This window comes from Ambystoma mexicanum, chromosome 9 (assembly GCF_040938575.1).
Source record: "Ambystoma mexicanum isolate Mex_15411 chromosome 9, UKY_AmexF1_1, whole genome shotgun sequence".
In the NCBI taxonomy this organism is placed as follows: Eukaryota; Metazoa; Chordata; class Amphibia; order Caudata; family Ambystomatidae; genus Ambystoma; species Ambystoma mexicanum.
Window position 1 is genome coordinate 1,514,558,009 of NC_090931.1, and position 26,089 is coordinate 1,514,584,097.

Sequence of the window (26,089 nt, forward strand, 5' to 3'; positions counted from 1 at the left end):
GTGGTGGGAGGCATGAGTGGGGGCCTGGTGGAGGGTGCCCCTGGTGGCTGGGGGTGGTGGGAGACATGAGTGGGGGCCTGGTGGAGGCTGCCCCTGGTGGCTTGGGGGTGGGGGTGGTGGGAGACATGAGTGGGGGCCTGGTGGAGGGTGCCCCTGCACTGCTGGGGGGTGGGGGTGGTGGGAGACATGAGTGGGGGCCTGGTGGAGGGTGCCCCTGGTGGCTGGGGGTGGGGGTGGTGGGAGACATGAGTGGGGGCCTGGTGGAGGGTGCCCCTGCACTGCTGGGGGGTGGGGGTGGTGGGAGACATGAGTGGGGGCCTGGAGGAGGGTGCCCCTGGTGGCTGGGGGGTGGGGGTGGTGGGAGACATGAGTGGGGGCCTGGTGGTGGCTGCCCCTGGTGGCTGGGGGGTGGGGGTGGTGGGAGACATGAGTGGGGGCCTGGTGGAGGCTGCCCCTGGTGGCTGGGGGGTGGGGGTTGTGGGAGACATGAGTGGGGGCCTGGTGGAGGGTGCCCCTGCAATGCTGGGGGGTGGGGGTGGTGGGAGACATGAGTGGGGGCCTGGTGGAGGCTGCCCCTGGTGGCTGGGGGGTGGGGGTGGTGGGAGACATGAGTGGGGGCCTGGTGGAGGGTGCCCCTGCACTGCTGGGTGGTGGGGGTGGTGGGAGACATGAGTGGGGGTCTGGTGGGGGCTGCCCCTGCACTGCTGGGTGGTGGGGGTGGTGGGAGACATGAGTGGGGGCCTGGTGGTGCTGCCCCTGCACTGCTGGGGGGGTGGGGGTGGTGGGAGACATGAGTGGGGGCCTGGTGGTGCTGCCCCTGCACTGCTGGGGGGTGGGAGACATGAGTGGGGGCCTGGTGGGGGCTGCCCCTGCACTGCTGGGGGGTGTGGGTGGTGGGAGACATGAGTGCGGGCCTGGTGGAGGCTGCCCCTGCACTGCTGGGGGTGGGGGTGGTGGGAGACATGAGTGGGGGCCTGGTGGAGGGTGCCCCTGGATGGTGGGGGGTGGGGGTGGTGGGAGACATGAGTGGGGGCCTGGTGGAGGGTGCCCCTGCACTGCTGGGGGGTGGGGGTGGTGGGAGACATGAGTGGGGGCCTGGTGGAGGCTGCCCCTGGTGGCTGGGGGGTGGGGGTGCAGGGGGACATGAGTGGGGGCCTGGTGGTGCTGCCCCTGCACTGCTGGGGGGTGGGGGTGGTGGGAGACATGAGTGGGGGCCTGGTGGAGGGTGCCCCTGGTGGCTGGGGGGTGGGGGTGGTGGGGGACATGAGTGGGGGCCTGGTGGAGGGTGCCCCTGGATGCTGGGGGGTGGGGGTGCAGGGGGACATGAGTGGGGGCCTGGTGGTGCTGCCCCTGCACTGCTGGGGGGTGGGGGTGGTGGGAGACATGAGTGGGGGCCTGGTGGAGGCTGCCCCTGGTGGCTGGGGGTGGGGGTGGTGGGAGACATGAGTGGGGGCCTGGTGGAGGGTGCCCCTGGTGGCTGGGGGGTGGGGTGGTGGGAGACATGAGTGGGGGCCTGGTGGAGGGTGCCCCTGGTGGCTGGGGGGTGGGGGTGGTGGGAGACATGAGTGGGGGCCTGGTGGAGGGTGCCCCTGCACGGCTGGGGGGTGGGGGTGGTGGGAGACATGAGTGGGGGCCTGGTGGAGGGTGCCCCTGCACTGCTGGGGGGTGGGGGTGGTGGGAGACATGAGTGGGGGCCTGGTGGAGGGTGCCCCTGGTGGCTGGGGGTGGTGGGAGACATGAGTGGGGGCCTGGTGGAGGCTGCCCCTGGTGGCTGGGGGGTGGAGGTGGTGGGAGACATGAGTGGGGGCCTGGTGGAGGGTGCCCCTGCACTGCTGGGGGGTGGGGATGGTGGGAGACATGAGTGGGGGCCTGGTGGAGGGTGCCCCTGGTGGCTGGGGGGTGGGGGTGGTGGGAGACATGAGTGGGGGCCTGGTGGGGGCTGCCCCTGCAGTGCTGGGGGGTGGGGGTGGTGGGAGACATGAGTGGGGGCCTGGTGGAGGCTGCCCCTGGTGGCTGGGGGGTGGGGGTGGTGGGAGACATGAGTGGGTGCCTGGTGGAGGCTGCCCCTGGTGGCTGGGGGTGGTGGGAGACATGAGTGGGGGCCTGGTGGAGGGTGCCCCTGGTGGCTGGGGGGTGGGGGTGGTGGGAGACATGAGTGGGGGCCTGGTGGGGGCTGCCCCTGCAGTGCTGGGGGGTGGGGGTGGTGGGAGATATGAGTGGGGGCCTGGTGGAGGCTGCCCCTGGTGGCTGGGGGGTGGGGGTGGTGGGAGACATGAGTGGGGGCCTGGTGGAGGGTGCCCCTGCACTGCTGGGGGGTGGGGGTGGTGGGAGACATGAGTGGGGGCCTGGTGGAGGGTGCCCCTGGTGGCTGGGGGGTGGGGGTGGTGGGAGACATGAGTGGGGGCCTGGTGGAGGGTGCCCCTGCACTGCTGAGGGGTGGGGGTGGTGGGAGACATGAGTGGGGGCCTGGTGGAGGGTGCCCCTGGTGGCTGGGGGGTGGGGGCGGTGGGAGACATGAGTGGGGGCCTGGTGAAGGGTGCCCCTGCACTGCTGGGGGGTGGGGGTGGTGGGAGACATGAGTGGGGGCCTGGTGAAGGGTGCCCCTGCACTGCTGGGGGGTGGGGGTGGTGGGGGACATGAGTGGGGGCCTGGTGGTGGCTGCCCCTGGTGGCTGGGGGGTGGGGGTGCAGGGGGACATGAGTGGGGGCCTGGTGGTGCTGCCCCTGCACTGCTGGGGGGTGGGGGTGGTGGGAGACATGAGTGGGGGCCTGGTGGAGGCTGCCCCTGGTGGCTGGGGGGTGGGGGTGGTGGGAGACATGAGTGGGGGCCTGGTGGAGGGTGCCCCTGGTGGCTGGGGGGTGGGGGTGGTGGGAGACATGAGTGGGGGCCTGGTGGAGGCTGCCCCTGGACTGCTGGGGGGTGTGGGTGGTGGGAGACATGAGTGCGGGCCTGGTGGAGGCTGCCCCTGCACTGCTGGGGGTGGGGGTGGTGGGAGACATGAGTGGGGGCCTGGTGGAGGGTGCCCCTGGATGGTGGGGGGTGGGGGTGGTGGGAGACATGAGTGGGGGCCTGGTGGAGGGTGCCCCTGCACTGCTGGGGGGTGGGGGTGGTGGGAGACATGAGTGGGGGCCTGGTGGAGGCTGCCCCTGGTGGCTGGGGGGTGGGGGTGCAGGGGGACATGAGTGGGGGCCTGGTGGTGCTGCCCCTGCACTGCTGGGGGGTGGGGGTGGTGGGAGACATGAGTGGGGGCCTGGTGGAGGGTGCCCCTGGTGGCTGGGGGGTGGGGGTGGTGGGGGACATGAGTGGGGGCCTGGTGGAGGGTGCCCCTGGATGCTGGGGGGTGGGGGTGCAGGGGGACATGAGTGGGGGCCTGGTGGTGCTGCCCCTGCACTGCTGGGGGGTGGGGGTGGTGGGAGACATGAGTGGGGGCCTGGTGGAGGCTGCCCCTGGTGGCTGGGGGTGGGGGTGGTGGGAGACATGAGTGGGGGCCTGGTGGAGGGTGCCCCTGGTGGCTGGGGGGTGGGGTGGTGGGAGACATGAGTGGGGGCCTGGTGGAGGGTGCCCCTGGTGGCTGGGGGGTGGGGGTGGTGGGAGACATGAGTGGGGGCCTGGTGGAGGGTGCCCCTGCACGGCTGGGGGGTGGGGGTGGTGGGAGACATGAGTGGGGGCCTGGTGGAGGGTGCCCCTGCACTGCTGGGGGGTGGGGGTGGTGGGAGACATGAGTGGGGGCCTGGTGGAGGGTGCCCCTGGTGGCTGGGGGTGGTGGGAGACATGAGTGGGGGCCTGGTGGAGGCTGCCCCTGGTGGCTGGGGGGTGGAGGTGGTGGGAGACATGAGTGGGGGCCTGGTGGAGGGTGCCCCTGCACTGCTGGGGGGTGGGGATGGTGGGAGACCTGAGTGGGGGCCTGGTGGAGGGTGCCCCTGGTGGCTGGGGGGTGGGGGTGGTGGGAGACATGAGTGGGGGCCTGGTGGGGGCTGCCCCTGCAGTGCTGGGGGGTGGGGGTGGTGGGAGACATGAGTGGGGGCCTGGTGGAGGCTGCCCCTGGTGGCTGGGGGGTGGGGGTGGTGGGAGACATGAGTGGGTGCCTGGTGGAGGCTGCCCCTGGTGGCTGGGGGTGGTGGGAGACATGAGTGGGGGCCTGGTGGAGGGTGCCCCTGGTGGCTGGGGGGTGGGGGTGGTGGGAGACATGAGTGGGGGCCTGGTGGGGGCTGCCCCTGCAGTGCTGGGGGGTGGGGGTGGTGGGAGATATGAGTGGGGGCCTGGTGGAGGCTGCCCCTGGTGGCTGGGGGGTGGGGGTGGTGGGAGACATTAGTGGGGGCCTGGTGGAGGGTGCCCCTGCACTGCTGGGGGGTGGGGGTGGTGGGAGACATGAGTGGGGGCCTGGTGGAGGGTGCCCCTGGTGGCTGGGGGGTGGGGGTGGTGGGAGACATGAGTGGGGGCCTGGTGGAGGGTGCCCCTGCACTGCTGGGGGGTGGGGGTGGTGGGAGACATGAGTGGGGGCCTGGTGGAGGGTGCCCCTGGTGGCTGGGGGGTGGGGGCGGTGGGAGACATGAGTGGGGGCCTGGTGAAGGGTGCCCCTGCACTGCTGGGGGGTGGGGGTGGTGGGAGACATGAGTGGGGGCCTGGTGAAGGGTGCCCCTGCACTGCTGGGGGGTGGGGGTGGTGGGGGACATGAGTGGGGGCCTGGTGGTGGCTGCCCCTGGTGGCTGGGGGGTGGGGGTGCAGGGGGACATGAGTGGGGGCCTGGTGGTGCTGCCCCTGCACTGCTGGGGGGTGGGGGTGGTGGGAGACATGAGTGGGGGCCTGGTGGAGGCTGCCCCTGGTGGCTGGGGGGTGGGGGTGGTGGGAGACATGAGTGGGGGCCTGGTGGAGGGTGCCCCTGGTGGCTGGGGGGTGGGGGTGGTGGGAGACATGAGTGGGGGCCTGGTGGAGGGTGCCCCTGCACGGCTGGGGGGTGGGGGTGGTGTTAGACATGAGTGGGGGCCTGGTGGGGGCTGCCCCTGCACTGCTGGTGGGTGGGGGTGGTGGGAGACATGAGTGAGGGCCTGGTGGAGGCTGCCCCTGCACTGCTGGGGGGTGGGGGTGGTGGGAGACATGAGTGGGGGCCTGGTGGAGGGTGCCCCTGGTGGCTGGGGGTGGGGGTGGTGGGAGACATGAGTGGGGGCCTGGTGGTGGCTGCCCCTGGTGGCTGGGGGATGGGGTGGTGGGAGACATGAGTGGGGGCCTGGTGGAGGCTGCCCCTGGTGGCTGGAGGGTGGGGGTGGTGGGAGAAATGAGTGGCGGCCTGGTGGAGGGTGCCCCTGCACTGCTGGGGGGTGGGGGTGGTGGGAGACATGAGTGGGGGCCTGGTGGAGGCTGCCCCTGGTGGCTGGGGGGTGGGGGTGGTGGGAGACATGAGTGGTTGCCTGGTGGAGGGTGCCCCTGGTGGCTGGGGGTGGTGGGAGACATGAGTGGGGGCCTGGTGGAGGGTGCCCCTGCACTGCTGGGGGGTGGGGGTGGTGGGAGACATGAGTGGGTGACTGGTGGAGGCTGCCCCTGGTGGCTGGGGGTGGTGGGAGACATGAGTGGGGGCCTGGTGGAGGCTGCCCCTGGTGGCTGGGGGGTGCGGGTGGTGGGAGACATGAGTGGGGGCCTGTTGGAGGGTGCCCCTGCACTGCTGGGGGGTGGGGGGGTGGGAGACATGAGTGGGGGCCTGGTGGAGGGTGCCCCTGGTGGCTGGGGGGTGGGGGCGGTGGGAGACATGAGTGGGGGCCTGGTGAAGGGTGCCCCTGCACTGCTGGGGGGTGGGGGTGGTGGGAGACATGAGTGGGGGCCTGGTGGAGGGTGCCCCTGGTGGCTGGGGGGTGGGGGTGGTGGGAGACACGAGTGGGGGCCTGGTGGAGGGTGCCCCTGCACTGCTGGGGCGTGGGGGTGGTGGGAGACATGAGTGGGGGCCTGGTGGAGGCTGCCCCTGGTGGCTGGGGGGTGGGGCTGGTGGGAGACATGAGTGGGGGCCTGGTGGAGGTTGCCCCTTCTCTGCTGGGGGGTGGGGGTGGTGGGAGACATGAGTGGGGGCCTGGTGGAGGCTGCCCCTGGTGGCTGGGGGGTGGGGGTGGTGGGAGACATGAGTGGGGGCCTGGTGGAGGCTGCCCCTGGTGGCTGGGGGGTGGGGGTGGTGGGAGACATGCATTGTTGATCAGTAGTGCAAGGTGACATGTGGGTTGGCTGGGGGGCATGCCCATGGTGGATGGGCTGCCTGCGGGACATGAGCAGGGGTGCAGGGTAGTCCCCCGTGGTGTGGGCTGCCTGCAGGGGCCGTGGAGGTTGCGGACGTACACCTTGGAGGACCCACACGGCCAATTCACGTGTAGTACTCCCCAGAACCCCTGAAATACACATACCCTGCTGAAATCGCGTGTGGAACTTCCCGCGCACCCCTGAAATACACGTACCCTGCTGAAATCGCGTGTGGAACTTCCCGCGCACCCCTGAAATACACGTACCCTGCTGAAATCGCGTGTGGAACTTCCCGCGCACCCCTGAAATACACGTACCCTGCTGAAATCGCGTGTGGAACTTCCCGCGCACCCCTGAAATGCACGTACCCTGCTCTAATCGCGTGTGGTACTTCCCGCGCACCCCTGAAATACACGTACCCTGCTGAAATCGCGTGTGGAACTTCCCACGCACCCCTGAAATACACGTACCCTGCTCGCACTGGGCCAATCGCGTGTGGAACTTCCCGCGCACCCCTGAAATCCACGTACCCTGCTGAAATCGCGTGTGGAACTTCCCGCGCACCCCTGGAATTCACATACCCTGCTGAAATCGCGTGTGGTACTTCCCGCGCACCCATGAAATGCACGTACCCTACTGAAATCGCGTGTGGAACTTCCCGCGCACCCATGTAATACACGTACCCTGCTGAAATCGCGTGTGGAACTTCCCGCGCACCCCTGAAATACACGTACCCTGCTGAAATCGCGTGTGGAACTTCCCACGCACCCCTGAAATGCACGTACCCTGCTCTAATCGCGTGTGGTACTTCCCGCGCACCCCTGAAATACACGTACCCTGCTGAAATCGCGTGTGGAACTTCCTGCGCACCCCTGAAATCCACGTGCCCTGCTGAAATCGCGTGTGGAACTTCCCGCGCACCCCTGGAATTCACATACCCTGCTGAAATCGCGTGTGGTACTTCCCGCGCACCCCTGAAATGCACGTACCCTGCTGAAATCGCGTGTGGAACTTCCCGCGCACCCATGTAATACACGTACCCTGCCGAAATCGCGTGTGAGACTTCCCGCGCACCCCGGTATACACGCACACGTAATTTTTTGTCAGCGGGTGTCCGTGTTTGTGGGTACCCCTTTGCACGTCATTTGTCCTGGAGGGCCACAGTATAGGACATTCTTCATGGCTGAATATAGGTGCTATTTGTTGGCGCACCTTTTGGCGCACATTTCTTCCAGGCGCAGAGACGCTACTGCCTGCTTTCTTGTGGCGGTCGTGTTTGTGCCTGTGCGCTGGTTTGAGCGTGCGCTTTTTTGCCCTATTCTATTCCATGAATACGTGTTGTAGGCGAGCGTGTGGGCGTTCCGCGCACTTGTACCCTGTACTTCCCCCGTGATGCCCACCTTTTGGAAAGTTGTTCCCCATTCCGAGTGTTACGCCCCGTGTTCCGCCTACTTTTGTTGCGTGCGCCGCGCTATGTGCGATTTTCGCTGTGGCCTGTGCGATTTTCGCTGTGACCTGGCGCACGCTGTTAGATGGCCTGTGCGCCAACGTGCGCCGCGCACTTTTTTTCGCACATCCGATGGTTTTCTCGCGCACGGCCTTCCATGAATCGATGTGCGCTGCTTTTCGTGCGATTTTCGCACTTGCACTGCGATTTTCACTATTCCACTGCGATTCGCACGTTTTTGGCCACTTGCGCCGCGCTAATTATTCCATGAATCGGCCTGTCAAGCTTCACCAAATTAAAGGTAACACAGCTTTCCCTAGAGTGGCTGAAAAACTGTGTTCACAAAACATCAGTCTGTCTTTACTTCAAAAAATAAAGATATGCACAGAAAAATGGTTGCTCTTTAAGCTCTGTCTTTTCAACCTCTTTTCTTTAAACTTCTTGTTCAAACAAATAGTTTTTATGGACCTGGATGCAAACAGAATACTGAGTCTTCCGCGCTCCTGCCTCCACTGATGGATAAAAAGTCACTGCGATCTTCAAAGTCTTTAAATTATCACACGTCCTTTAACTCTGCCTCTACAACCTTAACCACTGTTTAATTATTTACTAACTCCACCTAAGCTGCACACTTGTTTAATAACTATAAACTAACGCGTTTGTTATGTTATCACTTATCAACTGTTAAAATGTATTTTCTAACCTAATACTGCCCTTCAAGTGTATGTGTGAGAAATATAAGAGAACTTTGGATGCGGTCGGCAACCGCAACCCAATAAATATAGAAATTAAATCTACCTTTAAGACTGTTGTTTTCAGGAACCGGCGCCCGCGAGTGAACAGTTGAGCGCTGTCACTCGAAGCACACTTTGGATGTGGTGCAGTCGGAAGACCGAATAAACATAAGCTTCTAATAACAATTAGAAGCATTGTTTCAATTTAAAGACTGCGCACGCGAGCGGCCAGCTAACAGCTGTTGAACGCTACACACAGCAATCTATTCCCTCAGCAGCCGCCGGGGTTGTAATTTATGGGCATGCTGAAGTATTTAACATTACGCTAGCCTAAAACACAGAGTATATTTCTCAAAGAATATTTACATTAAATCACGATTCTTTTTAGGGAAGAATTAACTTTCTTCATAGCGCTGGCTCAGATGAAAGAATGTCATGCACGCACGTGACAAAAAATAAAACCTCCCTTACTGCATAGTCTCACAGATTATAATATCTGATTATAACCACTTATTTACTTGTATCAGTCAGTTTTATGGTTCAGAACAACGGTTCATTAACTGATGAGGTAAAAGTCAGCCAGGCACTTATCTCTTTACCTTGAAGCGTCCACAGCTCACAGTTCATTCCTGTTTTCTCCAGTAAAACACCAAAACTTTCTTCTTAGCTCTCTCAAGCTAGGCCAGGCCCAGGCAAACAGGGCCCACCACTGGAACTTCTAAAGTACTTGACTTGCTCAGCTGATGGTAGACAATGAAAGGCAGTTGACCACTCCTTCCAGCTGAACAAAAGGAATTCTCAGCCAATCAGATCACTGCTGTGACACTCCATCTTGACTTGGGATTCTATCAACACTCTAAATGATAGTTAAGGCCCAACGAGCATACAATGCAATAATGCATAGCAATACTTAACTAATCACACCCTAAATCAACCACCATCACAGAATAAGACCCAGGGAACCCTGACACAGGGGCCTCCACGTGCATCCAGTTCGGGCGTGGCCTTGAGAGAGAGTTGGGTTGCACGTGCAGCATCCTTTAGGAGTGGCAGGGTGTGGCCATGAGTCAGAACTAATGGGCGTGTCCAGAGCCAGGCTATTTAAGCCTGCCTTGCCCGCATGCAAGCGATTTGCGTTAATCTGCTTATGGCAGCATAACGCTCACCGCCCCCTGAGTGCATCCTTATGTCATGACCCATAGAACTTGCCCCTTCTGGACTTCCTGGTCCTTATCGCGCCGGGGCTTGTATTCTTTGTTACTCCCAACATGGCCGCATCAAGCGACTTGCCTCGCACCAGCTTTCACGTCGCACACGGCACGTTCTATAAATTGGCCACGTCCCCGCGCGTCTCAGCGCTATCATTAGGTAGTGACTTGACGTGTGTGTGTGTGCTGTTCGGCGAATCCACTATTCCTAGATCCTGGTTCCTTCTTCCTTCCTTCACCCTTTCCCTCTAATCTGCTCCTGGAATCCCCATTCTTAGCGACCGCTAACTTTTTTCCTGGACATCCTGGAACAGCAGCCTTCCCGGAACTCTGAACGCGCTCTGCAGCCGGATGAGACTCGAGCGAGCCTATACAAGACCCGATCCGTCCACAAGAGGAATCCTCCCACGGAACAGAGCAAGAAGCGATCCCAGGTGAGACGGGGGGGGAGATTTACGACACCTTACCTGTTTCCAGCAACTGCAGTCAGAGCGCAGCCTTACCAGTTTCCAGCTACCGCAGCCTGAGCTCATCCTTACCTGTTTTCAGCTCCCAGCCACAGCACTTAGCCGGGAATCATCTTACGGCCAGCATCATCGTAGACCCAGGAATTCTTCCTCCACCTGCAGACCTCCGTAACGCAGCGTTCACGCAGACATCATTCCACCACGAGCAATCTATCGGAAGACAGAACCTGCAAGAGAAAAAGATAACACAAGGTTAGAAATTGCAAAAGACATTACGTTTAAGGTCACGCCTTAACAAATCCTTGCGCTAGACCTTAAATCAACACTCACCTTCCGTCGGAGCATTGCGGACTCCATTCTCTTCTCATTGGGCCTGCTTCATGCACCGCACCTACCGGTGGCCCGCATATCACCTATTGGGAGAAAGCAGAGGAAAGAAATTATCAAAAGGATACAGACACTAATCAATAATCAATACTACAATATCTTAAAAGCCGTAAGACACTTACCTTATGAGTGGTTCAACCACAGCCGGTCTAGGCTGCCACGCACATGGGCCAGTGAAGGAACTTGGTCCACCAACAGCACCCCTGCAGTAAGAAGCAGGACTGAGAGCTCACCATCATCAATAAACAGGTGAGACTAAATGAGTCGGCGCATGCTCACCACATTCTGCAAGAAGGGTTTGAGAGAGACAGCCACTGTTAATTCCGGACTGCCCAATCCCGACTCCTGCAGGCGGGAGGTGATCTTTCCGCCAGGTCTGACCTGGCGGGTTTAACACCGCCCGCCTGCAGGCGGACGAGGAAACACCGGCAGCATCACGAGATGCTGCCGCTGTTTCCATGATCAACATTCCCATTGAGTCCCATAGGACTCAACGGGAATGGGTATTAACACCATTCCGCCTCCGTGACTCCAGGGACACCGGGCCGTAATGCCCTGGTATTTCCGGGAGTCACGGAGGCGGAATGGTAATACGAGTCCGGCGGTAACCAGGCGGTTTTACTGCCGTGGTTACCGCCGGACTCGTAATGAGGCCCATTGTCACATGCATAAACAGTTAATAGTCTGAATCGGTGTCCTTGGAAATAAACCAATATATGAGAGTCTTTGTTACTCAGCGATCAGCACGTGGAGGTCTTCCAATTCATATGTTTTCTTTGCATTCACACTTGCATCTTGAGGTAAAATGTGATAAATCTTCAGTTCTTTGCTGTCTGACTGAGAAGCTTGCTTAGATGACCTTGGTAGAATATCAGGTGTTCTGAACACTGTAATAAAAACAAATCTCTTTCTGAGGTATGTCAAGAAGCATAGAGGAGAAGGGAACATAATACTCATGTCATCACAGCGCACTGTCTTGGGCATTTTTTCCTTTTGCCATGTATTCTTGGAACCAGAGAAATCCATCATTTGTGTAGTTTGCTTCCCTAGCTGCTTTGTGGTCAGGGTTTGCGAATATTCATCGATCATTCTGTGACTTACTTGTGTCCGGCTGTGAGGCAGAGGGACCAGGTGCTTCCTTAGCAGCGCCGTTGGGAGTGCTGGACGCATTTGGCAATAATAGCTTTCGTCGTTTTCTGCGCAGTTTCTCTTGCTCTGGCATGCCCCCATTATCAGGTGTGGTTTCAGGGGGACTTTTAATGAACTCACAGTAGAATGCTTGTGTGAAGTACCTCTGAATCCCACAAATGTCTCTATGCACAGCCAATGTCCTGGAGATTCTTTTCCGCCACAGTGGCAATCTAGAAGGCGATGCTGCAACTCCCACCTTCTTTGAAAGCAATGATCCTTGGTGACAGACTCGGCTCTTAGCGATGACTGATACTGTCGTTTTCTTCCTGGTTAATGACAAAATGAAATGCTTTTGAAACAGCAAACACTGCTCATATCCCATACGTCTGCACAGCTCTGTTCTGTACTGGAGACGGGTTGCTTCAAGGGCTGTCATTTGGTGGCTTGTCATAATTTCAGTGTCTACAACAAAATATGAGAACAAGTCCAGATATTATCAACAGCCAGCTGTACCAAGCACTCGATAAAGTCAATGTTCTAATGACTGTGTCCAAGGCAATCAGCCCTTTATGTAGGAGACTTGAAACTGCTTTGGTGACTGCAGAAAGGCCAGTATTGACCCCATTAAGCTGTGAGCTGTCAATCAGAGAGTGCAAGGCTTCCTGCCTCGTATGTTCGGAGCCTAGCAGAGATGCAATCTGTTTGACCACAGCGGTGTGTGCATGCAGATACGTATCTTCAGTACATCTCACCTCCAACCGCATTGTTAACAGCTTTTCTATGTATAAACTCAATTTCAGATACTCAAGTTTTTGTAAATTGAAGCCAGGCCAGCCTAATTATTTCAATTGAAATGATCTAGGTGGATCCAAAATGAACCCACAGCATTTAACTTGTGTGCCTATGGGGATCTGAGTTGGTACTCCTATTGGGACATGACAGCAAGATTGGTTGAAATGCACCAAATATGAACCATTTTGTAATCTATGCGCTTTACAGTAGAATGAGTTAATTAGTGCAAGATGCAGTGTACATCTTGAGTTACTGTCACAGTAATTCACTGGCTCGGCATGTGCGCACATTATTCTAGTAGAACCTTTGCATTCGCGTATTGAATACAATGTTATCTCAGGCCTAGATGGTGACACACATGCATGTGAATATGGTACCACGTACTCTTCTCTGATCCACGTAACATTCACCCAATGTACATTACCCCAAGAATGCAATTCTTGACATATCATAGAATGTGTGGTTTGAATGGGAATGGTCAGTACGCCATGCAATACCCACATTGTGGAGCCTGATGCCCAAGCAAATGCTGCCACTACACTCTTTGCTAACTAAGCCCACTAAGCAATAAGAAAGTGGAGCCGGACATTGCCTGGCATGTTGCCACCTTGGACAAGTGCCTGTATTTGTTCTGGCCATGAAATCACATTCCAATCTGGGACTGCTCTGCTGAGAGTGCCAAAAAAATCAGTTACTACAGAAAGACTTACTGAGGCCTCTTGGTCGTTTCAAATGATAGATAAGTCATTTTTAATCAAACCCACATCTGTTATGACCTCTCTTGGCGCATAGAAGCCTTGTTGTTCGCTTGATAATTAGCATCTGAAACATGAAATTCTCGCTGTACTGCCTCACTTTCAGTTTGCAGGATTTGCATTATTGCTTGTGACCAAGTGTACGTTTTTCCTGTTATGGGTGCTTGTCCCACCTCACACAGTACTGTAGGGTCAGAGGTGGTGCAGGTAGCTGTTCTCCTGACACGGCCACTTTGGGGGCACTTCAAACCAGCAGCTGACTGCATGATAGCTGTCCAATTCTTTTCTTTTATGAAGTTATCTAGCGATTGTATCCCCTCACTCTGGTGATGTTGTGAAAGTATTCCTTGGCACAGCGTACCCATGGATATAGCTTGTGTCAGGGAGGTGTTCTGGCACTTCCAAGCCCTATATCGGCCCACACTGAGTCCTGCTTTTCTTTTATTGCATTAATTTGCCGGAGCTGCCCATAACGCAGGTCTCCCTGATGCATAAGTAATATGCTTGGTGCCCTTGCGTTCTTTTGCTTCTCTATAGGACGCACTCCAGAACTAACCTTCTGATTTTTACCACACAGGGTGTGGTCTGGAACTGCGTATAATTTAAGAAATACATCAAATGTGGGAAACTACAAGCCATATCTAACGTGTTAACCCCTTTAATTTTCCATATCTGTTGACCCCAAGTAGACCATAGAGGGACGGTTCCCTGCCATATTTGCTCAGTCATGTTTGCAAAGTTTTCTCTGTCAAAGATGACTGAATCTGCAGCATACATGTGTTGTGCATTATGTGGCTCAGGAGGGAATTTGTACTGATTCTCAAACATGTAATCCCCTGCTTGGTATGGTCTCAGTGAAATATATGGGAACTGTGCTTTGAATTCAGGACTATCCGTTTGAAAAGGCACGGCACAGTGTTCCCAGAATGTGCATTTAGGCCACAGAATTGGCTCACGTTTGACAAGTAAAAAGGCATTGTAATATTGCACATAGCACACATGGGGCCCCATTTCATGAAGGTCTTCCACATCATCAAACACATCAAATAATGCATTTTGTGCAAATGTCAGAAGCCTAGTTCTTACCAGTTCTCTGTATGTTCTAGACACAGGATTACTGGGTGCAAACAGTCTGGATTCATCAATCTCAGAAAAGGTGTGGACTTGTAGCTGCGTTGCAGGGCCATTATAGGTCTTGAATGACGGCATCCACACGTGACCCATCGTTAGAGGAAACATCTGTATTGAGACTGGATTTCTGGGCTCTTAGAGCTCTCTTTTCTCTAACATGTGTGAAGAACTCAAAGGCTTTAGAACAACTCCTTTGCTTATAGGTGGAGTGGAAACCTTGCTCCGAAAATGCCCAGAAGTCAGTGAGATGAAGAATAAAATGAGGCTGAACCACAGTAGGAGGAAATACACTGCCAGTAATTTATGACACAGTTTTAGGAAGTCTGTCCAAAAGAATTCTTTCATCACTTTAGCAACTTGAAAAGCTTTCTGTTTCCAAATTGGCAGACTTGCAGTACTTTCTTGAATTGTGGACGTGTAATCAAGAGTGGCGTATTCTTCCCCAACTTGCACACCTATCATCATCATCATCATCATCATTTGCCGGATCTCCATTTCTTCATCTTCCGTGGGCTCCTTACTTGGAAGAGGAAGGTTCTGTGGAAACATCACGTAACCATCTGGCACCGGTTTCAGGTGGTCCACAGAAACTTGCCTAGTACCTCTCTTAGGTGGTAGTGCGGGTAGGATGGCAGTTCTGGAACCTTTCACTCTGATTACTTGCACTGCTGATCTGTAAGATGGGCCAAACAGACTCTTGTCGTGGATCTTTTCCACAACCCAATCTCCTGCTTTGAGAATGTTCTCAGGACTGGCCTCAGCAGCTTCCACCTGGAAGGATTCCTACAGTAGCGTTGTCGCCAGCAGTTGCTCGTTCCTAGGTATGGGGCTGGGAAGAGCATGCAGGTCAGGTGTAAACATCTTTCTCCCAAACAAGAGTTTAAATGGGGTCTTACCGTTGCATGGAGACCTGCGTGGTTAGTTATTTACACTCCTGATTACTAATGGCACATGGTCTGACCAGTTCCCTCCAAGTGACAGCATGCATTTTAGTCAGGCACAACATTATTGAATGATTTGCTCTTCCTATGAGACCATTCCATGTCTGGATGAGACGGGTCTAGGAAAGTGCATCTCCGATCCCCAAGCCTCTAATGCCTTTCTCAGAGCCTGCTCTGTGAAGGCTGTATCAGAATGGAGCATTTAAGAGTTACTGGGCCTCATTACGAGCATGGCTGTCCAGAATTACGGTACTGGGAAGCATGCCGGTACCGTATTTCCCGGACCGCCATACTCCGAGCTTTGCTCGCAGGTGCCGTTTCACCTGCCAGGTCTTACCTGGTGGGTGTAACGGCACCCGCAAGCAGCGCATTTCAGATGCCCTATGGGGCCGAATGGGGATGGGGAGTCCCTTAACACCGGCACCCGCAAATGGGCAATTACTGGGTCTGCCGAACTCGGAATGACCCAGTTCTTGTCCATTTGTGGGAGCTGGAAAAAATGCAATCCATGTGTCGCTTAGTCTTGGGGATGATGTGATTAGTGCGTGGACTCTGCATTCTGTGAAACCTGTAGTGCTGCCGTGTGTTTCTTTTCGACCTTTGCTTCCTTCCCCTCAGCCTTACACCGGTCTGGTGTTCGTGCCTGCTGGGAGGGAGACGAAGTCTCATCAGTGCCTTACTTCTTGGGACTTTTCATGTGTTTCCTGTCTCTAAAATCATAGTCAGTAGTTCTAAAATAGGACTGGCCCTCAGGCTTACCCCAGGACTGTCTGCCCCTGTGGTAACTTTGCCACCGCGGGCTCTGCCCATCTCCTGCAGAGTTCTCATTTTTATGCCCATGCTCTGGATATTTTTCCTCCTCTATGGGCGATAATTGCCGCCTCTGTGGCTTATTGCCCTTTTTACCCTGGAATGAGCCTCGTCCTTTCGAGAGTCTCCCTTCATGGTGTGTTTCTTTATCTGGCTTAAAATCCTTGTTACTCTTTTTGTGTGTGTCTGCTGGTCTTCTGCCCAATTGATCGCTGCCCAGCGATTGATAGGTGGATGTCACAATGTCTCCAAATTGCTCCCTTTCTTTTTGCTCATTCACTTGGGACAGTTTCCTATGAACTTCTAACCTTGCAGGCTCTCCTTTTTAATAAGGGTAGGATTATGCTCTCAACCATTTGATAATTGTTAGATACTATAGACAGGCCTAGATTCATGGCTGCGGCCGTGCCCTAGTCCCATGATGTCAGCTAGTATCAGTGCTAGTGATGTGATGGACGGCGTACCTATCAGCTGTAAATAAAGCCAGCTATAGATTGAGATCCAGCTGTCAGAGCTCGCTAGAGGCGGTGTGCAGCCAGAGGGAAGAAACATAGCTAGGGCTCTATGTCTGTGCTGGGGAGTGACTTGTGAATAGGCAGTTTGCAATTGTCCTAATTTTTCTGAATACCACTTGGGTATGTCTTCATTCTTGGATGGACAAGATCCCAATATTATTCCCAATGGGCCTCATTACGAGGTTGGCGGTAGCCGTGCCTGTTATACAGGCACGGCTACCGCCAACCTCGCATCCGGTACCGCCACTCGCGAATGGGCAATTACCGGCCCATTATGAGTTTAATGGGCCAGTAATTGCCCATTCGCGGGTGGCAGTATTACCAGGCTCCCCATTCCCATTCTGCCCAATAGGGCAGAATGGGGATGGGGAGCATTGATGCACCGGCACCGTTATTGGTGCAACTGCAAGTTTCATTCGCTGGTGCCGCACTGCCCACCAGTTTAAACCTGGTGGGCTGTCAGGCACCCGCGAGTAAAACACGTAGTTTGGCGGTACGTTGCCAACAGTGCCGGTGCCGTACCGGCACTGTTGGCACCGTACCGCCAAACTTATAATGAGGCCCAATGTCTGTAGTTGTACCCCACCTGCATCCATCCCTCCTTGAGGTTGCTGCGCAGGTGCTATACCCTGCTGAGATACAGATTGCAGCGCAATGTTTCGCACTGTGTCAAAGTGGGTGGCTAACAAATGGTAGTCAGCCTGCAGATACGGACCTCCGCGGTTTGGATGAAACCGGGATGAATTCTAGTGACAGATTGGGTGTAGCTAGTGGGCCTTACCTTGCAACTGTTTGTTGGTAAACTAGATGACCTCCAAACCACTTGACATGATTTGTATGTGTTGGAGCCAATTCAGGATACTGGTATGGGCGATACTGAAAGGGGTCTAAGTCTCCTCTCACTAGGAGATTTGCATATACATTATTTGTCCTGTTACCTCACGTCTTTAAGAAAGTAAAGAGTGATTCTGCTGGTAGGCCATCAAGTTGCGCCACTGCTACTGTGAAATTCGTGTTCACTGCATGACACTGCACAGCTCTCAGCCAATCATATAGAGCCATTCTGCAATGGATGGGAATATTGATTTCATTGTGCGCCATCTTCTGTACGCACTCTAACCTCTTATTCAAAAAAAGCTTTTTAGAAACACATTTTGCCTTGTCCTTCTCTTGTGACTGGGACATGAGGTTACTTAAATATTAGTAATGCTCTGGTCATCTTTAAGACGTTGCATCTAATGGGGTGCCATCTGACTAGATTGCCCCTTAGGGCGTGATTCCCTGCCCTCTCCCCTCAAACCCAGATAGAGCTGTGTGGAGTGGGCACAGAATCAACAGTCTTAATGTATGATAAGGGGCGCCTCAGGAGTTCAGCCTAGCGCTTTGACAGTTCCCTGATTGTTTGCACCCCTTGTCATAGTTGACAAAAATACAGCCAGAAAAATGTGTAGTTCGTTTTGACTCAGAGAGACCTTATTATAAAGCATTATTCAAAAATATGAAGCTGACACTTGAAGGTAGCAAGTCAATATATTTAATATCACTTCTGTTCTCTACCAACTTTGATCATCATTAAACCTGCTATGATAGCATCAGTAATAACATAACATACAGTCATATATATATATATATATATAGAGAGAGAGAGAGAGAGAGAGAGAGAGAGAGAGAGCGAGAGAGCTGTATTGCATAAGCTAAAAGCATGATTCACATCTAACAAAGATGAAGTACAATTCATCATTTTAAAATACCAGCTTGAGCAATCATGGAGTTCATGTTATGTTTGTCTAAGCTATGCTATGGTATGGTATGATCAGGAGTGGAGTGACATAATAAAACACGCCATCAGTCTCATACATGCAAACAGTTCAACCTGCACATTTTAAACTCACGCTTTCCAGGCCTTGCTGTTCTGCATGCAAAGTGACCATGAATTGCTGCTCGGGGACCTGCGATGGAAGGCTCTTCCCACCCCTAGGATCTGGTTGTCTGCTGTCTGCTGTGTCTTTCTCTGTTAGTCTGTTGTGATTTTATATTATAAGTGTGATTTAATCTGCATAAACTATGTGCGTCATTTCCTTGGCCTGGAAAGAACGTCTGGAGTCTGAATCTGCTTTTGTGCTTTGGTTCGTGTTGCTTACATGATGTATTTATGTATACAATTAAACGACATGTGCTGCTCTTGACCCTTGGTTTGTTCCCATTAGAATAAATGGGCCTAAGCTTGGCGAGCAAGCAAAGCGTGGTGTTCTCTCCTAGCCTACTTTAAAATGCCATTATATTGAAGGCATTTCTGAAGAGGTTAAGAGCGGCAATTGCTATTGGACACTTTAACCGCATATGTGTATTCCGGTATCATGCTTCCTGTCCATGGCTGCTTATCAGCATCTTTTGACTCTGCTACGAGCTCGTCTAAAACAGGAAGCTGCCACTTGTGGATGGCTTTCTTCTGTTGGAAAGGGGAAACTGTTCGCCTTTAGCTGACTCTAAATGGCAAGTGTTTGTGAGTTTACAGCTAGTGTCTGTTCCTATCTTTTGAACGCCACGCTTGCATTGTGTGTGAATGTGTGCTTTCTGCGTAATGAACATCCATAGCTTCTTACTATGATGGTGCCAAACCCACGTGTATTTTCAAGGCATTATATTTTCCTACCGCAAGTGCCTACATGTGTCTGTTGCCTCTAACTCCTGCCTTATGTGCACCCATGTACTATGTATTCACCACACACTGATCTGTGGCTTTAACTGTTTTCGCTCGTTTGTCCGTACCATTACTCATAAATCCTGACACCACAGGTATGCAAACAGTACTTCTGTATTTGTTGATCCAATCCCCGGATCGCAGCAACTAGTGGCAAACCTTTCTTGGAGTAGAAGTCCTCTGTCTTTCTGCATTTCTGGAGGAACAGCGAACAACCGTGGTTCTACCTCAACCACTCTCTGGGGGTCAAATGGGGTAGCCGCTGGGCCAGCTCAGTCCCTGTTGACTCGCTACCTCCAAATGCCAAGATGAGTTCAGTTGACACATCCCACCTGCCCTCGGACCTTAGCTGTCTCACATGCAGGTGAGGGGTTAGAATATGACTTGCCTTCACAAAAGAAGTTCCTGTATGGATCTGCACCAGACAACATCTGCTAGAGAAGAGAGGAATTCAATCCGATGTCTTTCAAATGCTTTAGCCAATCAGTGGCAGGGAGGACATATAGGGCCTCATTACACGGATGGCGGTAAGGATTTACCGGTACCGGTAAAATACTGGTACCGATAAATCCTTACCGCCTTACTACGAGGTCCCTTTGCGGGTTGGGGGATTTAACGCCTGCTTATTGCAGGCGTTAAAATCCAACCCGCAAAGGGACCTCGGAGCTAATTACGGCACCGCAAAATTGCGGTGCCGTAATTAGCGCCTTCCCAATTCCCATAGAGCCCTATGGGGCAGAAATGGGAATGGGGAAGGGCAATGGTTGAAGGGGGATTTACCGCCCCTCCAACCTTGGAATGGGGCAGTAAATCCCCTTTCCACCAAGGCGGTGCCGGTATTTTACCGGCATGAGCCATGGCGCAAATAGCGCCATGGCTCACCGCCTACCGTGTAATGAGGCCCAAAGTCACTCTAGCAGTAACATGTGTGCAAATCTATTCATATCACAATATTCTCCTTTGGCAGAATATTGTTTAGTATTTATCTCAGCCCACCGTCCAGTTTGAGGATGACTAGACTTTGGCGAAGCCAATGAAAGATACCATGAGGCTATATGCAAGTGGAATATAGCCACACATCTGCTAAGTACTTCTAGGCTTTAGCAGACTGTATTGAATAATGTGAACCTTTTCTCCAACAATATTGTTTTGTAATAATTTAGTTGGAGGTGCTAATGGACATCCGCATAGTATTAGCCTGTCTACTTAGTGCCTGCAGGCTTTTTGTATGGAGTTAACAAGAACATCAGCTTTTTGTTTTCCATTTCACATTTGAAGTTGAATGTAACCTTACAGCTGCTGGTTATGGACTGGGCACAGCAGACATATACATGTATTTATTATATCAAAAGCTTCGATTAGGTTAAGCATGCACTGAGCTTAACCTCACCTGTGGGGTAGTCACGGTATTACATTTTGGTAACAACGCACATGGAAAGTGTATCTTTTAACCAGAACATTCTTTGCAGAGAAATCACCTTCAATTTGCATTGCAAAAATAAACTCTCTCACTCTCTCATCATCCATGTTAATCCGGTCAGGGGGGCCTCAGTTGATGTTCATACGGTGCAGCTGTTATTCCTTCCCAATATTCCCAAAACACATATTGGTGTAAGTTGTCTTTGTTTTAGTGTATATCTGCTGGAATAGTATTTGGTGAATAATACTAATTGTAACATCTTCTAGTTATATATAATGAATGAGATGATATACTCTGAGATTGAAACATCAGAGTGAGGCCTAGAGTATTAGGCAGAAGAGCACTTCTCAAGAATGTAGTATTACTTGAGACTTATTATACAAGACTAGCTATTCCGTATATATTCCCTTCCTTCACTGGACTAAATATAGTACTGTGGACCCGTTTTTCCCCTCTGAGACAACACATTAAGCAGCACTTGTGTAATATCTACATGTGGGTTAAGGAATTTAGCAGGATGTACACAGTTTAACATGAGTGGCAGCAGAGGGCAGAGAACACGCATTCAGCACACCATCTTCCCAAGACATAATCATTCATAGCGTTGTTGTGCATAGCAATGGCAATGTTTCCCTTTTCCCAATGCCATATCGTCCCGCTGGAATAGCAAAGCTGAGGATTATGGAACTCATAATCAATAGCTGTGATGTCACGGGCAAGGCTTCCAGCATTTCCTCTACCTTTCCCATGTCATATAAGAACTGAGAGAAGCAAGAAAAGCCCAGCACCCCGGCCACATACATCAATAGCTTCCCTGACAGTGCAGGTGCTGTGATCCTGGCTGTTTGTGAAATCTTTGGCTCTGCTGCTGCCACCGGCAACACCACATTTGACTGCACAGGAGCCGTGATTCTGGCTGTTTGTAAAAGCTTTGACTCTGGTCCTACCTCCTACCACAATACATTTGACTGCACAGGAGCTGTGATTCTGGCTGTTTGTGAAAGCGTTGGCTCTGGTGCTGCCACCGGCCACACTGCATCTGACTGCACAGGTACTGTGATTCTGGCTGTTTGTGAAAGCTTTGGCTCTGGTGCTGCCTCCTGCCACACTGTATTTGACCTCACAGGAGTCGTGATTCTGGCTGTTTGTAAAAGCTTTGGCTCTGGTGCTGCCTCCTGCCACACTGTATTTGGCCGTGCAGGAGCCGTGGTTCTGGCTGTTTGTGAAAGCTTTGGCTCTGGTGGTGCCACTAGCAACACTGCATTTTACTGCACAGGAGCCGTGATTCTGGCTATTTGTGAAAGCTTTGACTCCGGTCCTACCTCCTACCACAATACATTTGACCGCACAGGTACTGTGATTATGGCTGTTTGTGAAAGCTTTGACTGTGGTGCTGCCTCCTACCACACTGTATTTCACCTCGCAGGAGCCGTGATTCTGGCTATTTGTAAAAGCTTTGGCTCTGGTGCTGCCAGCTGCCACACTGAATTTGTCCGCACTGGAGCCATGGTTCTGGTAAGGCACTGTCATGGCGATGGTCAGGGGGTATTGGTTGGTGGTGCACTTGTTGCCCCTTGCAGGGTGGTTAACCTTATTTTTGCTGTTGTATATATTTCCCTCATGCCATGCCTTCTTCCCCACACCTGCACTGCTGGTCCCTGGGGACAGCTTGTGGCGTGTGAAGAAGACACAGGGCCATAGACCTCATAAAATGATTTCTGGGTAGCTACCAGTCATGGGGTATATTCCACCTTGGGGTAACTAATGGCATCATAAACTCGAGCTCCGATTTCATTGTCTATCAGATTTCACTAAGAACCTCTAGGTGGAATATAGTCCCATAGTCGATTGCTGCTCATTGATTATTCTATTTTTCCCCCAATTCATTTCCTGTTTTAGAAAAATACTGCATCAAACACTGAAAGTGAAATTCATGCCCAGGTCTCATCTGTTCATGTATGGGGGCAAATACAACTAGATTTGTACTCAATATTGTACATGTAAGTCCGTGTACGATACTCCCAACAAGTAATTATTTTTGATGTGTCTATCCTGATTGGTGAGGACTCACAAGCATGGCTTTTCACAGGATCACCCCATGAGTTTGTGAGTGGGGTTTAAAACGAGTATTAGCAGTTTTGTGGTAGATCTATTGTTTTTTAGACTGTACGATGACATAAAAAATTAAAGGGTCCCTCTGCTTCTTTCAACAGATAATACGCAGCCATCAAAGGATGCATGCTGGGGAGACGTTCTACGAGTGCACAGAATGTGATGAGCACTTTAATCACACATCAAAGCTGAGAATGCATCAGATATCCCACACAGGGGAAAGACCTTTCGAGTGTAAAGAGTGTGTTAAAATCGTCACTTGTATCTCTCATCTGCACCAGCATCAGAAGATCCATACTGGGGGGCGACCATACCAGTGCTCAGAGTGTGATAAAAGCTTCACTTATAGCTCACATCTGCACCAGCATCAGAAGGTCCATACTGGGGAGCGAGCATACCAGTGCTCAGAGTGTGGGAAACGCTTCACTAAGAAATCAAATCTGCACCAGCATCAGAAGATCCATACTGGGGAGCGAGCATACCAGTGCTCAGAGTGTGGGAAAAGCTTCACTCAGAGATCAACTCTGCACCAGCATCAGAAGATCCATACTGGGGAGCGAGCATGCCAGTGCTCAGAGTGTGATAAAAGCTTCACTTATAGCTCACATCTGCACCAGCATCAGAAGATCCATACTGGGGAGCGACCATACCAGTGCTCAGAGTGTGATAAAAGCTTCACTCATAGCTCACATCTGCACCAGCATCAGAAGGTCCATACTGGGGAGCGAGCATACCAGTGCTCAGAGTGTGGGAAACGCTTCACTAAGAAATCAAATCTGCACCAGCATCAGAAGATCCATACTGGGGAGCGACCCTACCAGTGCACAGAGTGTGGGAAAAGCTTCACTCAGAGATCAACTCTGCACCAGCATCAGAAGATCCATACTGGGAGGCGTGCATGCCAGTGTTCAGAGTGTGATAAAAGCTTCATTCATAGCTCATATCTGCACCAGCATCAGAAGGTCCATACTGGGGAGCGAGCATACCAGTGCCCAGAGTGTGGGAAAAGCTACACTCGGAGATCAAATCTTCACCAGCATCAGAAGATCCATACTGGGGAGCGACCCTACCAGTGCTCAGAGTGTGGGAAAAGCTTCACTCAGAGATCAACTCTGTCCAAGCATCAGAGGATCCATACTGGGGTGCGACTATACCAGTGTACAGAGTGTGATAAAAGCTTCATTAACAGGTCCCATCTGCAGCAGCATGAGCAGATCCATACTGGAGTGCGACCCTACCAGTGTACAGAGTGTGAGCAAAGCTTCACTCAGAGCTCTAATCTGCAGAAGCATCAGAGGATCCATACTGGGGTACGACCCTACCAGTGTACAGAGTGTGAGAAAAGCTTCATTCAGAGCTCACATCTGCACCAGCATCAGGCGATCCATACGGGGGTGAAGCCCTATCAATGCACAAAATGCAAGAAAAGCTTCAGTGCCGGTTCAAGTCTGAGGTGCCATCTGAGGATCCATACTGGGTTGAAGCCCTATCAATGCACAGAGTGCGAGAAAAGCTTCAGTTACCCCCGAGCCCTAAGCAATCATCAAAGGATCCATACTGAGGTGACAGGCACATAATGTGGAAGCACTTTAATCGTGCATCAACCCTGATGACACAGAAGACATCTCAGACTGGATTGAAACCCTTCCAGTGTACAGAGTGTGAGAAAAGCTTCACTCATAGCTCACATCTTAATAGGCATTGAAGGCGCCATACTAGAGACTGACCATACTAGTGTACAGAGCAAGAGGATCTTCATTCATATAATTAAAAGCCATGTGTATGTTGGACAAGGACTTCCATGAGAACGGTCCATCATTTATTGGAAATATATTCAAGAGATATTTTGCAAAGAGAAACATGTATATTCCTAACAGTTCTACAAGTTCTCCACCTGAAGGCTAGAGGTGATGTATGAGCCAGAAAGTGGAATTCCCTTCCAATCACTGTTCCTTTTCCTGATGATAATCTGATCTTTTTGGAATCTTGGAATTCCTGCATAAGCAGCCCAGCTAGCTGCTCTCTCCTGTTGTCCAAGCACTCAGCACCAGAATACCTTTTGGGTGAATGTTGCATGTTATAAATATGTTAAATAGAAACACTTCATGAGTTAAACACCCACAGTGAATATCTACTTATAACCTGCATGACTCATGCATCATTCCCAGTATGATAGCTCAGCCGGTTGGTCAACTGCTGCAGAAATTTAAAGGCCGGATATCGAGAACAAGGGCACAGTGGTCTGCAGCAGCCCGCCACCTCAACAGCATCCTGTCATGCCTCATTGCTGTTCTGTTGGCCCCGCCCACCCTGCTCCAAAAGATGCCAGATATCAAGCACTCAGCAAAGGACAAGGGCAAGGGAGTCTGCATCACTCTGCGAAGTACTGCAGGCCTGTATGTTTTTTATACAGCCCCTGCTACGCTGCCTTACTTTGTTTGATAAAGGCTCTTTGGACAACTAACAGTAAAAGTACTTAGAAGTCAATTTATTTTTAAAAGCTTTTTTTCTGCTATCTTGTCCCAGCTACAGATGTATTGGGTCTCGTCACGAGTTGGGCGGTATGCAGGCGCTAATTCCACCAAGCGGAAATAGCGGTACCGCTAGGAGCTGTGTCACAAGTAGCGCTGCATCACAAGTATGCAGGCACATGTACATGGCCCTGGTGGTAACGCTAATTGCGCCCAGTGGAAACAGCGCCGGAAAGAGGGCTACTGAACCCAGCGCTACTGCTGTTGGCACTATTAACGCATCACGGCCATAATGGGAAGCACTGTTGCAGCTTTTTTGAAAATCACAATCCTTACAAAATCAGAGCCTCTAGCAGCCATCCACACCCCCAGACTATCCAAAATATCTCCGGAAAGGGTAAGGGGCAAGTTCCCAGAGGGAGAGCTCATTGTCTTGGTGGATGAGGTTGTGGCCCACCATGCAGAGCTTTATGGTGCCAGACAGAGAAAGCCATCCTGTAACCAAAAAACACTCGGGTGGAAGCCAAGTCACTGACTCTGCTGCTCACACATTGCCTTTTTAGGGGCTCCATTTGTTGTTGTCAGCAAGTTTGATAGTTGATATTTCTTAAAGATTATGTAGATTTCAATTTTTCTTGAGAGATTGTTTTCTTAATTTTTCACCAATGTTTACTGGAAATCAATTTGTAGTCAATGTGTTCTATATTTGTAAAAATATGTGTTTTATTCACACAATGTTCTGAGGCAAAAAGACACCAGGGTCTGTTATGAACATTCTATTGCCAATGCATTTCGGTGCCTAGCACCATCTTCAGGGCTGTCTGTGCATAATACGCAGTTTACAACACCAT

At 52.8% G+C, this 26,089-nt stretch overlaps 1 protein-coding gene across 1 annotated transcript in view; it reads left to right on the plus strand.

The window, feature by feature from the left end:
- The window catches only part of LOC138487551 (zinc finger protein 585A-like), a 154,170-nt gene extending 128,303 nt beyond the window's left edge, over positions 1-25,867 (plus strand). Inside the window, exons 5-7 of the mRNA XM_069614033.1 lie at positions 21,427-22,170; positions 22,555-22,611; positions 22,869-25,867. Coding sequence (XP_069470134.1) covers positions 21,427-22,170; positions 22,555-22,611; positions 22,869-24,344 — 2,277 coding nt within the window. The 3' untranslated portion in view covers positions 24,345-25,867. The remainder of the gene's footprint in view (positions 1-21,426; positions 22,171-22,554; positions 22,612-22,868) is intronic.
- The last annotated feature ends 222 nt before the right edge of the window (positions 25,868-26,089 follow it).